Source organism: Staurois parvus, unplaced genomic scaffold, assembly GCF_062004578.1.
Source record: "Staurois parvus isolate SC_StPar_1 unplaced genomic scaffold, SC_StPar_1.0 ptg000672l, whole genome shotgun sequence".
In the NCBI taxonomy this organism is placed as follows: domain Eukaryota; kingdom Metazoa; phylum Chordata; class Amphibia; order Anura; family Ranidae; genus Staurois; species Staurois parvus.
Window position 1 is genome coordinate 1229185 of NW_028318468.1, and position 23552 is coordinate 1252736.

At 41.9% G+C, this 23552-nt stretch overlaps 1 protein-coding gene across 1 annotated transcript; it reads right to left on the bottom strand.

Annotated features, from left to right (window-relative positions):
- Positions 1 to 419: 419 nt before the first annotated feature.
- Positions 420 to 13148, bottom strand: LOC149447711 (amine sulfotransferase-like). The gene is made up of 6 exons (XM_089652137.1): positions 12937 to 13148; positions 3795 to 4003; positions 3314 to 3440; positions 2544 to 2638; positions 2217 to 2397; positions 420 to 1221 (listed from the first exon to the last, which is right to left on the bottom strand). Exons 1-6 carry the CDS (start codon positions 13088 to 13090, stop codon positions 1082 to 1084), a joined length of 906 nt encoding a protein of 301 aa, XP_089508263.1. The 5' UTR covers positions 13091 to 13148; the 3' UTR covers positions 420 to 1081.
- Positions 13149 to 23552: the final 10404 nt, after the last annotated feature.

The window sequence follows — 23552 nt, forward strand, 5'->3', positions numbered from 1 at the left end:
GATGCCCTGGTCCTGATCTGGGAGGAAATACCCCAGGACACCATCTGTGGTCTCATTAAGAGCATGCCCCAACATTGTCAGGCATGCATACAAGCACGTGGGGGTCATACAAACTACTGAGTACCATTTTGAGTTGCTGCAATGAAATTTCAGCAAAATGGACTAGCCTGCTGCATCAATTTTTCACTTTGATTTTCAGGGTGTCTTTGAATTCAGTCCTCTGTAGGTTGATAATTTTCATTTCCATCAAATGATGGGGCATCCTTACATTCATAACACATTACACAGTCCAGCATGAACACTCTCCCCCCCTTGAGATCGGATATGTTTTTAAAAAAAGTGTTCATGTATTAAAAAAAAAAAAAAAAAGAAAAATCAAATTGCAACCATAACAGTTTATAAACACTAACAGTAAAATATTTGGGCACACATTGTTTATTGTACAAAGTACATCAAGACTTAGTATAAGCTGACATAAAGATTTAATTACAAACATTAAGGCCTAGTTAACACAGAATAACCATCTGTATTTACCAATCCCCAGTCACAAGTGTACTTACAGACTTTCTCAACATATCCTGCCAGCCAGCACTTTGTGTCAAAAGTTATACCATAGGCAGCTTCCGGCAAGTAGTACCATTTACAAATACGACCCATTCAAATGACTAGAGCCATGCTGCAACTGCATGTAATGGCCCCCGTTTTAGTGCTACGGCCTTTGAGAGGGTTAAAACATGCATCCTGGGAGGTGACCCATTATCTTTAAGTCACCTGTCAAAATGCCTTTGAAGAGCAATCAACATTGCGGCTTTTCAGAAAAGTGATCCAATGATAGCCATAAGTGTAAATGGGCCCTTACTCTTGTTCTGATGTGGCAGTCAGCAGGAATAGCCAATGAGTGTATCAAGGGACACATAAGACTGATACTCCCAAGTAGTGTTAGTTACAAAGCAGACTTCGTACATTTTCCAATCAGTGGAGCAAGGTTCATACAGCTGAAGTGATAAAATGTGTAATAACGTCTTTGTTGGTACTTTTTTTTTTACTTCATGTAGAAAGTGTCTTTAAATTCTCAGCAACCTCATTCTAAGATGCTTGCTTCTTCATCATCGATGTCCCAGAAGAACTTTAGAGGTAGACCCTCCATCTTCTCCTTATAAACCAAGTCAAACTTCTCATTCTGTGTCACTGTCATTTGGTTTTTCCAGTCACCAACAGTGCCTGATGAAGAGCAATGGGAAATGTTTATACAGATGGCAATGAGCAATGCAAAGCATATTTAGGAAAACACCGCATAACGGACAGAAAAAAAATAAAAAAATAAAATAAATTAAAAATGGCGTGAGTTCTATTTTGTACACCTTGCGTAAGTCACATATTGGGGAGTTCTGTGACAATTCATGGACGTGGGTAGTGACTTGCATGTGCCTACAGGGACAGCACCATAGCTCATATTGTACACATTTTCCTTTGTCCAAGTTCCACTGAATAAGTGTGCATGAAGCTTGCCATAAGCATATGAAGATAGTGAAGCATGCAGGCATGATACAACCAACCAGAGCCATGTCTGGTTGTCCAGTAAATATACAGAATGCCATTGAAAATGTAACTACATGTGTAAAGAACTCTGCACTAAGATGTGAAGTTAGGTTTCAGGCTTTGCAACAAAAATAGTTTTTGGTTAGATAATCCCTTTCACAGAGGCATTCTATTTTTCAACCATCTGTTGAAATATGAAAAAATGGACAGGAATGCATTCCTATATGCAAATGGAGTAAACTGATCTCTTCACATTTTCAAAAAAGGTGATTTTTGAAAGAATTCATAACACAGAATGAATGGCATAAAAACAAAAAAAAAACCCCCCAAAAAAAAACACAAGTCTAGAACAAAAACAAAACTAAACTTTATTACAAAAAAGTAGGATAGATCTTATAGCTGCAGGTATGTACTAATATATATATATATATATATATATAGATAATACAGATATACACACACACACAGGATGTGTTCAAATATTGTATCTCTGGGGCAGTCACTGAAAATCCCATTTTTGTTTTTGGCTTAGTTATTGTATATTCATTCATACTTGTGTGGGTGGTATTCCCAGAAAGATATTACAAAGAATGTGAAAAATTCCCCAGTGCTTCTGTTTAATACAAAGTCCCCCTCAACACTCTACTTTGTAGTATTTGTTTACAAAAAAACTTTACCTTTGCGAAGAAAGTCTACTTTTCCAAGGTTTAAGTGATCTATTTGAATAAATTCATAATTTGCAAGAGGATCTTGTTTCATTGTTTTGAACGATGATTTCTCCACAACTATATCAATTTCTTGGTCATCAAGTTTGACATCCACAAAATTGCACATTTTCATTACAGTGGATTTAAGATCCTAAAGCGAAATAAACTATTGTAAAACATTCAGGGAAAAAACCAAACGTACAATAAATTTATATTTGTAATGATGTCAGAATAATTTATATTCATCTGTAAAAGCACAAATCTACCAGGTATCAAATAGCAGAAATTAGTACTTACTTTTTTCATCTCCTCATAAGTCAAAAAAATAATATTGTAGTCCTCTTTGTGGGTGTACCAACCTCTAAGATGATCAAACCATGACCCGCCAATCACTGTAAAATACATGAATTTCCCAAGATTTTATATATTATTATATTAGTAAACAAATTCAATACGTGCATTCTAAAATTTAAAATGTGAAATAACGAAAAACCCTGGTGCCGCTTGCAACCACTTGGTATTTTTTCCACAGCCCTCAAGGCCCCTGCAGACACAAATCTATGTTTCCCTATCGCTTTGTTATAGCAGGGATTTCCAGCAACCTTATGTAATATGTCTTCAAGTCTGACTGTCTCTTGAAACAACTTCTATAGAATGCTCACAATCTTTGACCGTGTCCTGCAGAATGTCCTCCTTCCCTGACCATATCTTGTAAGAGGTCTAATCTTACTATTTATCCTGGGGAACATTGGCTCCAGGAGAGAAATCTAGGGGAACCAAACATTTTATGGTCATCACTGGAGCAGGAGTAAAAGACAATATTCATAATAGGGACACGTTCTGCCAACAAAAAGGTCAGAGGGTAGAAAATCCTCTTCCTGATAGGGACAGAAAGGGTCATAAAAAAAAAAAAAAAAAAAAAAGGAACAGAGGTTCAAACCCTTCCTAAACTAGAGAACACATACACACACACACACAATATAAAATCTGGAATTTTATAACGTTATTGCAAATATTTTATCAGTGGGTACTCCATTCAGTAAATACAATATTACTTCGTGAACTACCTCTCCCAGACATGAAAAGGTCCAAATAGGTTTCCCACTGTAATGTTTTCTGTAACATTGTAAGGGATTTAAGGAACTGATACATTGACATGACGACATCTTTTGGATTTCTGCTCACATAAATAATCTGTAAGGATAAAAAAAAAAAAAAGAAAAAATTATATTTTCCAGACTGTATATACAGTATACCCAATCCTTATCTGATGCCTTCATATGTTGAAGTTTTAGCAAAATGTGGGCTCCAAGATGAAAATGTGAGATGGAGGGGGGTCTCAATTCAAATTAGATTACAACCCTAAAACCATGTCCCAAAAACTTAGGTGGTTGCTTTCATTACTTCATTCTGTGGGGCAGTAGCTTCAGACTAGCCCTGCTCGTGTGATACTCAGATACGAACTATGTATCAATAGGATTGTCTCAGTGTAATTATTTGTATATCCAGCAAAAATTAGAATATTAAAATATCACCCATGTTGCGTACTTTTGCCCTCTTGAACCGGAGATCTTTTGGCATAAGATAGTAAGGCAGGTGTGATGTGAAAAGGCGAGGAGATTGTCGGCTATTAAAGTCAATGTTGTAGAAATTATATTCAATCCATGGAGCTCTGGTCATGTTGTTAATATGTTCTGATCCATTCCTATGTCCTTCATGAAAGATCAGATTTAGAATTTGCTGTGTCCATATTGTACCTAAAAATAAAGTTTCAGTAGTTTTAACAAATTTTTTTATCCTTGCAGCAAACGTAAACAACTAAAGCATTCATGATTGCTAAAATGCATTTTAAAACTTGATATTAATAGCCATTACATCTTTTTGTTTACATTATAAGCCATGGTTCCATAATATCTCATTCCACCAATTTGAGATTTAAGCGCAACTGTATGAAAAAAAAAAAAAAAATTTTTTAAAGAGCAAGCCAAGATAATGTATCAGATTTGAATACAAATATTTGAGGCTGACAACTGGGCCACTAAAAATCATAAGAATGTAAAAACAAACACAACAAAAACAGTTATAGGATGTAGATAAAAATAAGTAACATTATCAGGGACACAGAAATATCAAAATTATATTAAACAAGTTCTGGTGTAAACTAGATTAAGCTCCATTTAAAAAAAAAAAAAAAAAAAAAGTCAGATCAAATAAGAGGTGGTAGCTATAAATATCTGCAAAATATGCGGTCACGATTACACATGAACAAACCTCTAAGTTGAATAAAACATTGACATGGAGTTGATTTACGAATGGCAAATAGGCTGTTTGCTGCCAAATTTTCCCTTAGCTTAGTGAATAAGGTGAAGCTTGGCTGACTTTTATAATTTTCCTTGCAAGCGATTGGGTATTCTTTTTCGTTCCCACCACATTCACTGTTGCAAGAGCAATGTGTGAAGCTTATACAGTATATCTTTATTAAATCCACCCAAATATGTAATCTATTTAATAGAATGTCCCTGTCAGATTCAGAATCTATGATATTACTATACAAGGACAGCACAAATGGCTGAATAAACTGATTCAATGTAGAAACTAACTTTAGTATCTTAGTCTTTCAAGACAATTTTCACAATATCATAGAAACCAGAGTAAGACTTCTGCAGGCCGTAGACGGGCCGTTTATTGGCCGAATTGTCGGCTGATAAACGAAAAATCGGTCGGCGCTGTTGCTGCCACCATCGGCCATGAAAAACAGCAGTTTTTCGTGGATTTTCAGGCATGACTGATAAAAGTAAACGGAAGATACACTAAAAACAGCCGACGGGCGGGCCCCACTAACGGCGTGAATATCGGCCGATTTTTTGTGCGGATGAAAAACCGGCCAATAAACAACCCGTCTATGACCTGCATTACCAGTGACTGTTTCTAGGAGTCATCCAGAACAGAAGAGAGACCTTCACCTTTGGAGGCAGGAAACACAAATAGGAAGTCGTTAAAAAGGTGGTCTACTATTAGGCTGCGTTCACACTAATCAGCAAGTGCAGCGCACTCGCAGGTTTCCTGCGAGTTAGCTGCACTGAGCCATAGACCTATTATATCCTGCGGGTTTGGTGTGCGTTCTGAAGTCATACCAAAACTCCTGAATGTAGGAGTTTGGGTGCGCTTTCAGAAAGTGCATCATACCTGCAAGATACTGTATAATTGAAATCTATGGGCAAAGCGCAGCTAACCATCAGGAAAACCACAGGTGCACTGCACTGCATGCGCAGTGCGGGTAAACCGCAGCACATCAGTGTGAAAGTCTTTGAGGGCTCAGGACAGTAGGGGCTTGTTTACATTTGCCTTTTTGGGGGGGGGGGGGGTAAAAACCTTGTGTAGGAAGTGTTTTTTACCACGCACACCTGATCATTGGTGTTGCAACAGGAGTAGCAGTGGCAACCCTGCACCATGCTCCAGGGGGCCCGTGTGGCCTCCCTGTCATATTCTGTTTTACACTTGGAGAGGAGGGGCCAGGGGTGGACTGACAACTCATGGGGCCCCTGGGCAATAGGGGATCATGGGGCCCCTATGTCCTTGCCCACACTCAACCACACCCAAAAAAAGCCTTAAAAAAAAAGCCTTAAAAAAAAAAGTACCAGGGGCATCTCACATGGGGCCCCCTACTGACCCCGGGCAGTGCCTGAGTTCCAAAATGGTCAGTCCGCCCCTGGGAGGGGCAGAATATACAGGATACAGCATCCTGCGACAGCAGGAGGAAGATGTTCATTATGTTACTCAAAATTTAAGAAAAAAAAAAAAAAAAAACACACAACATGAAATGCTGAACAATTTCATTTCATTGTGGCCCATGACCAGTTACCAAATAACTTAGGTGGCCCTCATTCTTCAAAAAGGTTGAGCACTACTGAATTAGACTATGCTACTACTTGACATATCTGTTCTGGAGTTCTTCCTGCTCCCTCTGCCCAAGAGGCTAATAAAGCCTTAGTAGAATGGGCCTTAGGAGAAAGAGGACAAACTTTATAGGATTCTTTGATCCCTTGCCTAATCCAGTGGTCAGTATTTTTTTAAGCTTCCTAATGCCTTTCATTAATTATAAGTATTGTAAAATACAAGCTCTCACATCAAGGAAATGGAATTACTCTTCCTTTGAAATGGAAGGGTGAGAACTAAATGATGGTAAGATTTCCTGAGAAGAGTAGAATTTTGATAACATGCTAGGAATTAAACCTGGGTCAGTGTGCATAGCCAACCTGTAATAACAAATCTGCAGAAAAGGCTCTTTGACTGTAAGTACCTGTAGCTCATTAATGCATTTGGCCAACATGATCGCAACGAAGAAGTCTGCCTTGAGAGAAAGATAGGTCAAAAAGAGAAGATCCGAAAACCAAGGAAAACTTGAAAAAAAAAAAAAAAATAAAAATTGATCTTATTGGAGAAGTCAGGGGAGGGGGATATCATGAGCCAAAAGTTTTGGAAAGACTGAGCTGGAGGAAGTGGTGTGACATCCACACTAAATAGGTCGGTTAGTAATGAGAGAGCAGACTGAAGGGGTGAGTACATAGATTTGGGTATAGTCAGGGATGATTTCTTGGTTTGGATACAGAAAAAAAAAAACAAAAAAAAAAAAAACACTTTCCAGGATTTTAAAAGCAGATAACTTGCAACACCTTCTGACTGGACAGGAGGGTGCTAGTCACACCGACAAAACCTTCACTCTTAAGATTGCTTCTTCAGATACCAGGACAATAACCTTCGGGCCTGAATCTTTAGAGACAACCGGCCTTGGACTAAAGTCCTCCCTCTGCAGGAAAATCAGGGGAGGCTCCACAGCCAAGCATAGCCCTCTTAGACCAATGATGCACAGCCAGAGTAATTGCTGTGTTCCCTTGCTTGAACTTCCTTAGGACTAGTGGAATGAGTTTGAATGGAGGAAAGGTATAAAAAACACAGGTGATAATTCTAAGTACTTAGTATTCCAGTGTTTCTCCATCACTGAGCTAATGTGACCCCCTCTCCCCCCCCCCGTACTCATTAAGAGGGTCAGACTAAGATGCTGTGTAGGCAGCTGACATCCTCCTTATCAACTGAGGCCATTCGTTGTCAGGATGCTGGCAGATAGAAGGTTGTAATGGTGCATAATGAAAACCTGTGGATTTGTAACTAAAAGGCAGGCTTGTTCCACCTGCTGGCTTGTATACAAGTTTTCGGCAATTTTTAGACATTTTGCCAAGGCCAAAAAAAAAAAAAAAAAAAAAAAAAAAGGGGTTCTTAAAATAGATCACGGTGTGTAATGAATCAATACACGTTTGCCTTCTTGAATTTAATTACTTAAAAACTTTGATATTCTAATTTATTGCACCTGAATATTTGTCAATTCCCATGTGTAAAATTTCAAGGGGTATGAATACTTTTGCAAGGCTCTGTAAAATAGGATATTCATAGACCTGTACATAAAATTGATATCTACAATATTCTGCAACATGGTTTATAGAGGCCAATTAAGGTTGAATTCTACATTTAACCCTTCAGGGTAAAAGCTCACCATTTTATATATCCATTCACTTTTTCAAATCTGATAAATTAATCATGTCACCACCTCTGATTTTACCTTGTTAAATAGCTAAAAAGATGAGACTACAATGTTTGACATTTTCTAAAATTCTCTGCATTTGTCAGATAATACACTACTTCACAAGAAAAAAATTGATGCAATTACAAATGTTTAGGCATGCTCATGTTTATTTCTTTTGTTTGTAGAACACAAAAAAGTGGAGAAACAAAAAACCAAATCTAACACATTCCACTCAAAACCCCAAAAATGGATTGGGCAAAAATTGACACCTTCTCAAAATTGTAAGAAACAATTGCATAACAATTTCTTGAGGCTTCTGTAATTTGTAATTAAACTCACCTGTATTAACAGATCTTAATGTTCCTGTGTCCACTGTGTGCAACATTGTGAAGACGTTTACAGCCCATGGCACTGTACCCAGTCTCCCTGGACGTGGAGAAAATTAGTCAAAGATTGCAACAAAGGATTGTTCGAATGGTGGCTAAACAACCTTGATCAACTTGCAGACAAAATTCAGGCCGACTTTCAGGCACAGGGTACAACTGTCAGCTCGCACTTTTACGCCACCATCTGAATGAAAAGGCATGCTATGGTAGGAGACCCAGGAGAACCCCACTGGTAACAAAGAAAAAAATCAGATTGGGTTTGCCAAAACTGACCTGAGGAAGCCAAAATCATTTTGAGTGAATGTGCTGTGGATAGATGAAAAAAAATTACAGCTTTTTGGTAAAGCCCATCATTCTACGGTTTTCACAAAAATAAAGAAAAGAATACAGTCTCTACAGTAAAACATGGAGGTTGACCAATGTTTTGGGGTTGCTTTGCTGCTTCAGGCACTGGATGTCTTGACCGTGTGCATGGCATTATGAAATCTGAAGACTACCAAAGAATTCTGGGGTGCAATGTAGGGTCCTGCATCAGAAAGTTGGGTCTCCGTCAGAGGTCATGGGTCTTACAGCAGGACAATGACTCAAACTTCATACCACCCAGAAATTGTTTCTTACAAAGCGCTGAAGAATACGGAACTGGCCAGCAATGAGTCCAGATCTCAATCCCATAGCACACCTGTAGAGAGATCTCAAGACAGCAGTTGGGAAAAGGAACCCTTCCAATCTGAGAGACCTGGAGCAGTTTTCGAAAGACGAGTGGTCCAAAATTCTAGTAGAGAGGTGTAAGAGTTGTATTGATGGTTACAGAAAGCGATTGATTTCAGTTATTTTTCCCAAAAGGGTGCGTTATTAAATTAAGGGTGCCTTTAATTTTGTCCAGTCCATTCTTGGGGGTTTTGCGTGTAATGGGTCAGATTTGGCTTTTATGTTTCTCCACTTTGTGTCATACCAAAAAAAAAAAAAAAAAAAAAAAAAAAAAAGTGCCCAAGCATTTGTAATTGCAACAATTTTCTGGGCGAAGTGGTGCATTATCTGACAGAAATGCAAAGGTGCCAAAATATTTGGCCATGACTGCATATGTTCTTCAGGGCACTTTTCGTTTAGCCCACCACATACTGTAGCCCACAAGGGCATTCAACCAAATCGATCACATTGATGGGAATTACGATAAACTCAATTTACAAACTGCTATACATTAAAAGGTCTACTGGTTATGAAAAGTTTAAAAAACTGGTAATGTTCATTTATCCTCAGTGTCTTTAGAAGAAAAGCATTGTTTACATCTCCTAAAACCCTTCTCCACTGAAAAATGTTATAGAAGGGTTTTTGTAATCTTTTACATATCATTTCAATAACAAGTCCATCAATGTGGGGGCCCTGCAGAATACAAATTTAGGTGTGTGTGTGTGAGAATAGATTTCAAAAAGGTGGGATCTTTTAAGAGTTGCCAGTATTTGGCAATGATCCTCGTTCTCATATGGGGGGGGGGGGGAAATGATAAAGATAGTGTAAGGACACCGCACCAAACATTTACTGGCAGAGCCAAATTTTTACTGACACTACAAAAAAAAAAAAAAAAAAAAAAAAAGGGCAAAAAAAAAAAGGTTTTCATGAAGGCCAGGTTAATCTAACCCAGCAGTTTTGACACTTGTGTGCAATTATAGAGATTTCCCTTGAATGTTTGTTCCATAGACATCACAGAAAAATGGAGGGAAATCCCAGGTAGTGGATCACCAGAACAAGTGTCCCCAATTTTCAAGGTTGCCTATACTCCTGTCATGAAGGTTTTTTTTCCCCCTTTAAAGATAAATGGTAAACAAGCCAAATAGAGGGTAATCTCCCCAACTGGGACAGAGACATAAAAACACAACTGCCATGAGACAGTAATGCATTAACACAACAAGAAAGTACCTTGCTGCAGTGTTCAGTTAAGAGGTGTCCCCATGTGAAGGCTTCTCACCACCACCTCCACTGACTACTGCAAAGCTTTGGAAAATTGGTCACTTTCTGCTACTATGACAACAGGCAAAAGGGTGAACCTCCTAAAACACAGCGACAGCTCCGCTTCTAAAAGGTGAAGCAAATAAAGTTAAAGTAGCCTTTTTAGACCAAAGAAAACCTAAAATTAGGTCTGGACAGGTTCACATGACTGGCTTGCAAATGGAGGTGCAATTTGAGACATAGAATTGCACAACAAGGGAAATAAAATCAATTGTGTCCATTTACATCACCACAAATCAACACAAGTCAGCAGCATGGACTGAAGTTGGGAAATGTTCTGACCTGTACTACTTGGGTGCAACTCCTACCACAGAATGATCATGCTTATCAATGTTGTCTTGAAATTGCATCCACATAGCACTAGCTACATACATAGTCACACTAGAAGTGATATCAAAATTGGATTGCATCATCACAGTAGAGTGAACCTAGCCTTAACTCCAATATGTTTACAACGCAAACATTAATGCGTGTTTGAAACCATTGTAAATGCTAAACAAATTATTCCTTTTTCCAAAGTTGTAAAGCCAGTCCCATCAGGAAGGAATCCAATATGTATGCATGCATGCAGTACTTTCTCTTGTACATGCAGTCAGTGCTCTTCTATACCACCACCTCATTTTTCTCCTTCAACGCCTTAGGACTACCAGCAGCATCATAAAACACCAAGTGGTTTACGTTTAGGGTTTGAGAACATTTCAACCTTGTGGTCATACATTGGGATATTGACATTTTCAATCATTTGGGGATTAATTTTGGGGTCATTCCTCATGGTTTATGAATTTCCCTGAAGGCTTCAGAAACACGAAGTGGGAATAAAATCCCAAAAAAGCTGGTCGGTTGGCACTGGGACAATTACCCCCTGATCCCTCCCAAGAAACCCTCTGCCTTTACCCTGTCTCGGGGGGGGGGGGGGAGGGGGGGGGGGAGGGTGAAGAGAACTCCAACTGATACCCCTCCTTTATCAACTGCAGGATGTACGAGCTTTCCAAAATTTCCCCCCACTGCTGGAAGAACCTGGAGAGCCTTCTGCCCACCCTATGTCATTTGGGATCCTTACTGGTGGGTTTGGAGCCAGAAAAATGGAAGCTCCCCATCTCCCCTTACTGGCCCACGTTTTGACTCTTTGTTGGCTCTAATTAAAGGGGGCTCAAAAAAACATGTTACCCTTATCCTTCTTAGTCTTGACTCAAAAATTAATTCCCTTTTCAGTGGATCTTGATAACACCTGGTCCAACCCTGAGCCAAACAGCAAGGAACCAGCAAAGGGCAGACCGCGGGTTCTTGATGTGCAATCGCTGTCCCTGGCCTTAACCCACACCGCCCTTTGGGCAGAGTTGATCAGAGCTGACTTCTTGACAACCTCTACTGAAAAATATGCTAAATAGGCGACTGCCTTACTTGACCACTTCCAGGGATTCTAACACCTCTTCTGTCTGAGCTTCCCCCTTTTTCTTGGAACCAAGAGAGACATGTTCAATAACGCTGTGCATCCAGGCATCAGTATTCCTAGTGATCCAAGTGGATGCCAATGGCTGGGGCCATAGTAGCTTCATTAGCCTCCCAGGCTCTACGCAACAGTGTCTCAGACCTAAGGTCCATCTGATCCTTGATGTTACTTGAGTCCTCAAAAAAGGACAGGTCCAACTTTTTATAGACTTGTGACAGTGCAGCGTCTAATCTGGGGGTCTTGGATTTTTATTCCTTCTCTTCCCCAATTTTTCCAGGTCTTTAAATTTTAAAACTCTACTCTCAGGATCCTTCCATTCTCTCAAGACAATATCTTTGAGAGTTTGGTGTACGGATAGTACCGTAGTTTGCGGCTACACCAACCCCCTATACATCTTATCCTGAGTGGAGGCTTGCGTAGGTGGTTTGAAAAAAAATTTGTCTAACTGGTCTAGACTCCTCACTAGCCTGGCTATCCCCTACCAATTCTTCCCCCTCATCCAGGGAACTTTAGATAGAACCCCTTCAACTCATCCATAAAGAGAAGAGACATCCCTGCTTCTCTTACCCAAGCTGAGTCAGTACCTGCTTCAACTGTTTCATTCTGCAGAGTACACAGCACAGAAGCAGCCAGATAACAAAAAGGAGCCTGTGTTACACCCGCCAGCAGATCCTGCTCCTTTAATATTTAGCAGTTTCAGTGTCCTTGTTCCCTGTGGGACCTAGGACCTGAAGCCTGCCTCTTCCCACCGCTTTCCATAGGCCAAAACTCTCCATGCCCTAGCGCCACCCACCTGCCCACCCCTACCAAAAATTATGCATGTGCACAGTCAGTCAGGAAGACACATACACTACTCCCAAGGGGGCCACAGCAGTAAGTGTACAAATCCCCTGTGGAGCAGAGAACTACGAAATGGGCTCCGAACCTGCGCCTGCCTGTCACTGGATAGGGGGCTGAGAAGATGAAAAAGTTTAACTACCAGCCATGAATGTAAACAAGGCAACACCAATCTCTAGCCTCCTAACCCCACCACAGCAGGGGACAGCACAAGAGCTCTGACGACAAGTTTCCCTCGGGTGGAGGAAACAAATACTGGCAAATTGAGCAAGAGACCTTTTTAAAGGCTTCCAGATTAGGAGTTTCCTGCCTCCAGAGATGTAGAGTGATGGTGGATTGGACGAGATGATAAATGATGGATGACAATGGATCATGGTAAAATAGATCATGGTGAAAAATGGCGGAAGGTGAAGATTAATAATGGATGATAATTACCTGACTTTGGATATGTGACTATAAACACATCACTGTCTCTAATTTCCATGTGTTTCAGTGAATCTACGATTTCAGGAGTCGTGAATCCAGTAAGGAAATAAAGTTCCTTATGCTTGAACATATTCAATGCCTCTTCCAGATCTACTTGTGCCATTGTAGTAAACCTACAAAAATTTCAAACAATTCAGTTGAGTTCAGTTAAAGAAAAAAAAAAAAAAAAAAGACAAAAAAAAAAAAGACAAAAAAACAAAAAACAAAGTTCATACAGTGCTTTACAATATTAACAGATCATACCTTTCTGCTTTTTGATATTACTCCTTCACTTAGCATAGCCCAAGTTTATAAATTACAAGGGGTCATACGTATATCAATCCTGGATGACTACTGTGCAAAGATGTCCATATAAAAAATAACTACTTAACAGTAAAAAACATGCGACTGGTTTCATCTCCACGGTAAGATGGATGCTAGACATGTTTGCAGTCTATTTTCAGTGGTATAAAGTTTTTATTTCTATATTTGTACAGCATGTCCCCACACAAAATATGTACAATGTGATGGCATTTAAAACTAAAAAGCACTGCCTTACGGCAGGTATTGCATGGTGTCTCTTGTTACTTCTATTATCCAAGAAGGGTTACGTCCAGCTGTACAGTTATCGTCCTCTCCAGTGAAAGCAGTTTGTTACCAAAAAAACAACCAATGGAATGGGTGCATAAGTCAAGGAAATCAAGCACCCAGTAATAAAGTGAAAGCAGCTTAGAGGCATGTAGAGAGTTTTCTATGTAACAAAAAATGTCAGATAGCTTGCAGAGCCTGTTAAAAAAAAAAAAAAAAAAAAAAAAAAAAAAAAGGTTAAAGTGACTGTAAAAGGTTTTTTAACCACCTCAATACTGGACACTTTAACCCCTCTCCTACGCAGGCCAAATTTTCAGCACTCGCATTTTGAACAATTATTCAGTCATGCAACACTGTACCCATATGAAATTCCACCCCCCCCCCCACCACAAAACAGAGCTCTCTTTGGGTGGTATTTAATCACCACTGGGTTTTTTATTTTTTCGCGAAAAAAAAAAAATTTGAAAAAAAAAAAAAAAAAAAACGAACAAAAAACCCCGCTTTTTTAAAATTAGTTATAAAATTTAGCAAAATAAAGTAGATTTTCTTCATAAAATTTTGACCAAAATGTATACTGCTACATTTCGTTGGTCACAATAACACAAAATCAGTGCATATTTGCTCTGTGTGAAAGGTATAGAGTCTACAAGCTATGGTACCCATCACTGAAAGTTGATCACACCTGATGTACTGACTGCCGCTCTCATTTCTTGAGCCCAAACATGTCAGGGCAATACAAATACCCCCCAAATGGCCCATTTTTGGAAACAGACAGTCCAAGATATTTATTAAGAGGCATGGCGTGTTGTTTTGAAGTTGTAAATTCTTTCCCACAATTCTTTGGAAAAGGCATGAAATAAACAAATTCCTTTCAAAAATGTCAACAAGTTATTTCTCACACAAGGCATAGGCAATTAGGAGAGTTTCCTCGGGGCCAAGATATTCTTAAGCGTACGGGCCTTTGTGAATGTCACTTGGGGAGCATACGGGAGACTAGAAGCTAGTTGTAATATATGCCAATGCTTATGTATGACTTTAGTAATGTTGCGGTGTGCCACATTGAAACGTTTGACAAACCTGATTGAATTTGGCTGGTCGCAGGCTTGAGTTCCAGCGGTCTTTGGGGACGCCCTATATTTGGTGAAGGCATCATTAATAAGGCTCTACTCTGTCACCACCCGGCATGGAAAAACAAATATCCCTAGTGGCCAGTTTCAGAGATTGAGGAATTGCTCCAAACCCCATGATCATCAAGAACTAGGTACCCTTCTGTCCACCAAGTTCCTCAAAAAGGGTACCCCTCTACCCTTATTAATGAAGCAGGATGGGTATCTGCTCCTTTGTGCAAGGAGGAAGAGGATGAGCACTGCCAAAGCCCTACAAAACGACCTCCAGCAAGCCACTGGTGTGAATGTCTGACCAAACAATCAGAAACAGACTTCATGAGGGCAGCCTGAGGGCCCCACATCCTCTAGTGGGTCTGGTGCTTCCTGCTCAGCACCATAGAGCTCGATTGGCATTTGCCATTGAACACCAGAATTGGAAGGTCTGCCACTGGCACCCTGTGCTTTTCACATATGAGAGCAGGTTCACTATGAGCACGTGACAAACATTATGCTGCCTGTAATGATGTTCAGCATGACCATTTTTGGTGGTGGGTCAGTGATTGTCTGGGTAGGTATAGCCATGGAGGGTGCACAGACCTCTACAAGCTAAACAATGGCACCCTGACTGCCATTAGGGTCCAAGGATGAAATCCTTGGACCCATTGTCAGACCCTGCAGTGGGTCCTGGGTTCCTCCTGGTGCACAAGAATGCCCAGCCTCATGTGGCAAGCGTATGCAGGCAGTTCCTGAAATAAATGAAAAAAGGAGGTGGTTTTCTGAAATCCCCCCTATTGATCATAAAATTATGCACCATTTGTCAGTTCCTATAATTAGTAAATATATAGACAATATTGATGGACGCATTATACTTGTCAAGGTCCTACCTTTCCTCAGAGCTTGTGTTGCTCCATATGCTGGCATCCATCTTAGGTTTCTGCAAAGCATGGTGGGAGCCTTTATGCTTTCAGGCCTCTGCGGCTCCTCCTCCAGAAGGGTGTCTGCAGTTGCTCTTTGCATTCGTGTCCCGTATGTTACATTGCAGCAAGCTCTCATTCAGCTCTTGTGACTTTCCTGGAAACCGACTCGGCTTTGACAAGACTATTCTTTGCCTTATCCCATTACCTGACCTCCCGTTGCTGAACCCGGCCCGTGACCTGAGTATTCTTGCCTACAGTCTTGTACTGTCTGTTCCGCTGTTGTCGACCCGGCCTGTCCTACCAGCTATACGCCATTGGCGGCAGCCGTTACCGCAGCTGGGGTTACTCGGGGGCAGCGACCTGGTCTCAGGCGGCGTCAAGTCCATCCCCACCATCAGGGGCCCTGGTGAAAGGAAGCCTGGGGCTTAGACTCTGCGCCCTGAGGGACTCCGGTCTGTGGGTGGTGGCTGTCAGTCGGTGCGCGACCTTACCATAGGTCTGCCTGCCCATTCCACCGCTCCTGCCCTGACAATACTGCAATATTAGCCATAACAACAAACAATGCCCAAAGCAGCAAGGTCTTATTTACAAAAGAAAGTAAAACACTAACAGAAATCTAAACCAATATTACAGAGTATATAGCACTTAAAGTAAAAATACGTTACACAAGTTCCTCCTCAAAGCGGAGTATCTTTTAGCTGGATCCCAAGGTAGGAAAGGCGGACAAAGAAGCAGAACCATGGCCAAACCTGCGTTTAAAAATCCTATCAAGCACCACCCACACACCTTTGACCCACCTGGTGTAGTCCTCTGTCCAATGAGCAAACATCCATACCTCCTAAAGGGCTGTCCTCCCCAAAGGCTAAAAAAAATAAATAAATAAAAAGCTACCTGCCTGACACCCGGAACTACATGTCCGGGCTTTCAACTTTCATTTTTACATTTTTTTTTTTTTAAATCACCGTTATTGCCGTCACAAGGAATGTAAACATCAATTGTGACAGCAATAGGCAGTGACAGATACTCTTTATAGAGAGATCTGGGGTCTATTAGACCCAGATGTCTCCTCTGCCCTAAAAGCATCTTATCGCACCAAGATAAGTATGTTCAGATGCTTTTCCCATTTAAAAATGGTGCTGTATACATACGGGGAAAGAGACTACAGCACTTGTCACTTCTAGTTTCATAAAGGGCAAATACCTTCCCTATTGTAAACTGATGTTACTTCCGGGACCTCTGTTGAGATGGAGATCCTGGAGAGGCAGCAGGACACTGACAGATGTTGCAATAGGACACTATTGCAGATGTTGATAGGACACTTGTACACAATGTTGATTGTCAACTGGCGGACACGACAGATGATGTTGCAATGGGACACATACAGATGTTGCATTTGCACACTATTGCAGATTTTGATGGGACACTGGTACATTGTGACAGATGTTTTTGTGCACTGGTACACAGATGTTGCTGGGTCACTGGTACAGATGATGTGGACAGGGACAGATTGTGCTTGGTGCACTGGTGTGGGATGGCTGCACTCTGTGTAATGTGTGTAGCTGAACAGTAAAATGATCAGCTGAACAGATAGCTGACAGGCTGCAGAAATCCCCCCTCACTGAGCTCTTATTGAGCTTGAGAGGCGAGCAGACACAGAGGCAATTGCCTCTGTTTACATTGTGTGATGGTTGTGACAGACATCACAGGATCACGCAAACACAGGCATAGGTGCTTACAGGATGTATGGGTACATCCAGCCAAAATGAGCAAGAGATCTGAGAACAGCAGGATCAGGGCTGCCATGTAAAAAACCATTGCACACAGCAAGTATAACATGTTTGTCATCAAATACTTAACGTCTAGTCAGAATGGCGCTTGTCCCACCCGGCTGTTTATGTACGGTGGTCGGTTGGGACAAGCGTTGTTCTGACTGGACGTTAAGCAGTTGATGACAAACATGTTATACTTACCTGCTGTGTGCAGTGGTTTTGCACAGAGCAGCCCTGATCCTCCTGTTCTTGGGTTTCTTGCTGGCGCTTCTGATTCTTACCCCCGCCGAGTGCCCACCATAGCAAGCCACTAGCTATGGAGGCACTTATGCGGGCTTAGTCCCATGTGTCCATAGATATACAGAGCGTGGCTCAACCCTGCCACCCGCTCTCTCCTCATTGGCTGTGATTGACAGCAGTGGGAGTCAATGGCTCCCACCCTTATCTCAACCTATGAGGTGGGAGAGAGCAGAGAGCCAGTGTGTAGGTGGGGCCAGACATTTGGCATCTGGAATGGATAGAATGCACAGAGAGACCAATGAATGCAGCAAAAATGTATTAATACAAAGTTCCAACAGGATCTGTGTAATATGATAAAGACCAACACAGCAGTACTTCACAGAAGGTCTTGCAACACCATCTCCATATTACAGAAGATACTCTAAATAGCTTACAATGCCTGGCAACATCTGATGAAGGAGGTGGCTGGAAGGCAGTCTGTTAATAAGGCTCTTGGAGATGGAAGAGTTCCTGGCTGAAAACACAAGCATGCATTCCCTACCCTGTACCTCCTCCACTGGAACCTTCCCTTATGCCAAGTACACTCGGCTCCATTTATGATACAGTATCTACTGCTTAAGGATCCATAGTAAAATACCTCTTAGAGTTTTTCAAAACATTTTTTGCTCTTAGGAGATGGTGTTTGCTATGGTGTGATCAGGGCAAGTGGTCACACATGCATGTTGTCTTTGGTAGTCTGATGAAAAACCCCCCTTACTGGCAAGCCATATGAGACAACCCTGCCAGAGAGGGAACAGCGGATTTGGTGGGGCTATACCCAGACCTTAAATCGGATGCTCACTCTTCTCCTGTCCTGCTTACATATAGAGGCTCACTGCTGCATAGGTGAAGCTACTACTCCAACACACCACACAGGTGGCTGCCCTAGGGGAGACAATATCACCTATGCTTTCCTTCCCACACAAGGAGCTTCTTGATTGACAGCACCAGCACCTGACTAGGTCTATGGAGAAGGCATGGTTCTCTAGCCAACTTTGCATAAATCAGAAGGGGGGGGGGGGGGGAGGGGAGTGTCCTACACAATGACTGATTGACTGTTTTGTTAATTGCCACTTGACATCTTTTCTACATGCTGCCATCTAGTGGATCCTATGCCATGCATGTCTCCTTGTTTTGTGGCAAATCGTGGAGGGCTCTATGTTCTTTGTGCTGGGCTAAGTTCCAGCAGGGAGCTCTTCAACTCTTACCATCCCCAAGCTGTCTATTCCAATTTTGAGCAGGGGCCATGGAGTATGGGATCTGCTATGACACAAATTGTGGTATGGGGTACTGGGGTGGCTCGCTTGCTACTCTCGTGGGAATTTTCTTATCCCATTCTTTGATATGGATTAGTTGGTTGCATATTGAACTTGGTTTTTTTTTTTAGTTATCTAGGTTTCCAAGTTCCTCAGGTGCCTGAGAGGTGAGCCATTGACTAAGGGAGGTTTTCAGGCTTGGCCTCTCCCTATTGATTAGATATCGCTCTCCCCTGGACTCCTGGGGTTGGGATTACTTGTTACAGGTATTTGCTGATGTATGGCAGTTTGTCTATTTAGATTTCCAGTACCAGTCCTACTATAACCCCCATTAGGCCCACCCCTATCTGTGCCCTATTTGGCACAGGATAGGGAATCCTTTACATAGTTTAGTACTCTGGCTTCTAGCTGTTCAGTCAGTACCGGTCATCTTATTATAGCTGCACATCCCCCTTTTTTTCTCCTCTTTTGTACCCTATAAGTGCCCATAGTCACTTGTTTACTCCTATTTTCTGCTCTACTTTTTCCTCTCTCCCTTCACAATCTTCTCCCAACCCCCCCTTTTTTCCCCCCCTCTATGCTCTGCAGAGTTGGTACTTCAGCTCTGCCCATCCAGCATTAAATGCACTCATACTTACAGTACAATGACTCCAACACATCTCACGTTCCTAAATGTCAGGGGCCTGAGCACTTAAAAAAAAAAAAAAAAAAATCTCCAGATGTCTAGCAGACCTCAAAACCCAAATAGCTTTTCTGCAAGAAACTCCCTTTAGGCAGGACAAAATCCCAAGACTCACTAATAGGGACTAATGGGCCTAACACTGCACTTCTCCACTCTCGAAGTCCAAAAGGGACTTAGTGGATTAGTGGCCAAATCTGTTCCCTGGACCTTCAGGGACTTATGCATGGATCCTCAGGGCCAATATTTACTCCTCAGTGACCCTAGTCAACTTTTTATTTTACAAACACAGACCAACTCTGTTTTCTTAAATCCCTGCTGCCAATTCTCTTGAAATATCCACCTATCAGGAGAGTACCCTCCCAAAAATTCCAACTACTCCCTGGAACCCTTGCTGGATGTATCCAAAGGGTCTCATCATACTCGTAGCTCAAAAGTTAAAACACAGAGCTCCAGCTCAATTTGGTTGATCCTTGAAGAATAATGTATCCGAGAGAGAGGGATTTACTCCTATTACTCCTCGGTTCACCAATCCTACCCCAAAATTGACTTTATCTCTTGTCCAACATAAGGACCTGCTCAAAGTCATGTGCTCTCAGATAAGCCTCATTTCCCCTCTCTGATCATGCTCCAGTTCTCCCTACTTTCAAATGTTACTCATATGCCCTGAGCCCACCACTTAGAGGCTCAATGACTCACTACTTCAACTCCCTAAGGTGCGTTCGGATGTAGACAAGTTCCTACAAGCCTATTTTGTTGAAAACATGGAGTCTTCTATTCCCCATGATGATCTGGGAGGCGCACAAATGTGTGGCTCGTGGATCCCTGATTCGATTAGGCTTTGCGTAGAAAAGGGGGAAATCCAGGCAGATAGACCAATTGATAGCCCGAGTGCGATCTCAAATCCCTACAGAAGGGCTCACTGATCATTTCACATCATCCCGCTGAACTGACTAAGGCTAGGGAAGAGCTGAATAGTTATAGCTATACCAGAAGACGACAGCGCTTGGCTTGGGCCAGGTGCTCATTGTATGAATATTCCAACAAACCAGACACCAGGCTAGCTAAAGCCCTGCGGGGTCCTCAGAAAACTACTTTCATTCCTCAGATAGTGACTAAACAGGGGGTTAAAGACCTCACATCGATGGAGATGGTGGCAGAATTTCAGGTCTTATCTTGATCTACATAACCTGCATCAGTCTTGCGCTCAGCGCTCCTTCAACGATCTGTTGACGGTGTCCCTTGAATACATTCAAGAGTCAAGTATGCCTATCCTGTTGGATACAGCTTGAGAAGACCTGGGGACACTGATAACTGCATAATAACTTGGGTCTGCTATAGTCCAGGCTAAGCCCTGGAAGGCCCTTGGCCCAGATGGCTTTTCACAGACATATCAAACCTTCTCAGCAAGACTTACACCACATTTTCTGATGGCCTACAATTCCCTGATTAGAGAGGGTTCCATGCCCGCTGACTTATAAGCTTACATTTCACTAATACATAAAGAGGGCAAGGATCCATCCCAGTGTGGGAATTACAGACCCATCACCCTACTGAACGTCGTCTTGACACTCTTCTATAAAATTCTTGCAAACAGATTTCTTCCTCACATCTCAAAACTGATTTATTTAGATCAAGCAGGCTTTGTACCATCTCGCGAAGCTAGAGACAACACTACCAGGGTTCTAAACCCAATTCATGCAGCACGGTCCTCTAAGCTCCCTTTTTGTCGCTCTCCACTGACAGGGTGGCTTTGCATTTTATGAAGGTCACCCTGCAACACATAGGTCTGGGACCCCATATCCTGAGGCCGATTTTATCCCTATACTCAAACCCATCGGCGTCTGTAAGGGTAAATGAGACTCGGTCGGAGTACTTCAAGATTACCAATGGTACGAGACATGGCTGTCCTCTATCTCTGATAATTTTCTCTCTCACCTTGGAGCCCTTACTCTGCTTGGTCAGAAGTAACCTCAATATTGCTGGCTATGTCAAACCTTCAGGGCATCACATCTGATTTCCTTTGTTACTCACTCCAGTACAACACTACCTAATATTCTGAGGGAATTGCATATATTTGGGGAGCTCTGAAATTTCAAAATAAACTTGGCTAAATCAGTGGCACAATTCCACCCCAGGACCTTCAACCTCTCCGTGACTGGGCAGATTGATCACGTACTTGGGTACCAAGATTACCTATGATTTCGCGAATCTTTATCAGATGAGTTTTGTCCTACTTCAAAACATTACTCAAGACCTGAAATGATGGTACATGCTGATGTTAATGTGGTTTAGGTGCTGCAACACCCTGAAAATGACTATACTCCCACGGATTCTCTGTTTCAGGCCTTACTTGTGAACATTCCCTTCTTTAAACGCATCAGCTCTTTGTTTTGGGAATCTTTATGGTCCCACAAGCCGTCTAGGCTAAAATTCCAGCTTCTCACCCACTCCAAGATTAGAGGGGGGTTTAGGCCGCCCCGATATACCACGTTATTACCAGGCCTTTCACTTCACAAGGATCGTGGACTGGCACTGTAATGACAAAAAACAGTGGGTGGCCATGGAGGGCGAAGATACTGCCATTCCTATCCAGGGCATACCATGGCTGACTTCCCAGTAGAGATACAGACCCACCCAATAGTCAGAACTTCGATACGAGTAGCTCAGTCAGTCTTCCGCTCTACAGACTTCTCCCCATGACACCTATTATAAGAAATCCTGATTTCACTACAGGCTTTATTAATAGAAACCTTAGGGGCCTTAGTAAGTCCAGGGAATTTTGGCTGGTTGACTTTTGGTCTCATGGATGACCCCAACTCATTCTGAAATTATCCGTCTCTACTGACCCACCCCTAGACAGCTGGAGCACCATGCAGCTCAGGCACTATTTCCTGACATTTGTGAAATCGAATTTCTCCCCATGTACACTCACACCTTTCAAAATGCTGTGACAGAAGGAAGCACTGTCTAGACACACACTTTCACTCCTGTACAGTTTCCTGAATGCATCGACGACACCTCACCAGCATTTGTGCACTGGGGGTGAAACTAGTGAAAAACAGTCAGAAAAGAGTAGGAAAAAAAAATGTCAGTGGCCTCCACCTGTAAAACCATTCTTGTTTTGGGGGCTTATGTTCTTGAGGAACCTGATCTGGAGACATCCCCAGAGAGCGATTTCCCCCCCCCCTCCCCTTTTTTTCTTACTCTCTGCTACCCTGATTCTCTTGTACTTCGATCCTGTCAGCTGCCTTGCCATAGTAGGCATCCAGTGCTATGATTTTGTGCAGTATTTGCATTGACAGTTCACTCAGGCAGCTTTATGTAGGTTAAGCTCTAAGCTGAATAGTACATTAGAATGTTTCTCTTCTAACATAACTTAGTATCTGATTGACGTACCTTTGTCTTATGACACCATGTGTTGCAATCTCTATGCTCATTTACGTTTGACGAAATTTGGAAATGTGATTTAGTTATTGACTATGCCTCTATTACAGACTGCTTCTACAAACATTTGTTAAAGAATGGGTCACTCTCAGGAGCTCAGTGAATTCAAATGTGGTACTGCGATAGGCTGCCACCTGTACAATAAGTCCATCTGTGAAATTGCCTTGCTGCTCAATATTCCATGGTCAACTGTTAGGGGTTATATAACAAAGTGGAAGCAACTGGGAATTGATTATGGTGCGGGGTTGTTTTTCAGGGGTTGGGCTTGGCCTGGTAGTTCCAGGGAAGTCTTAAGGCGCCAGCATATCCAGAGATTTTGGACAATTTCATGTTCCTGACTTTGTGGGAACAGTTTGGGGATGGCCCCTTCCTGTTCCACCATGACTGCGCACCAGTGCACAAAGCAAGGTCCATAGAGACTTGGATAAGGGAGTTTAAAGTAGAGGAACTTGACTGGCCTGCACAGAGTCCACACAGTCCTATCAGACAGCTGCTCTACTGATAACACGTACGGAGGCCTCAAAAGAAACAAGAGCTCCTCCCAT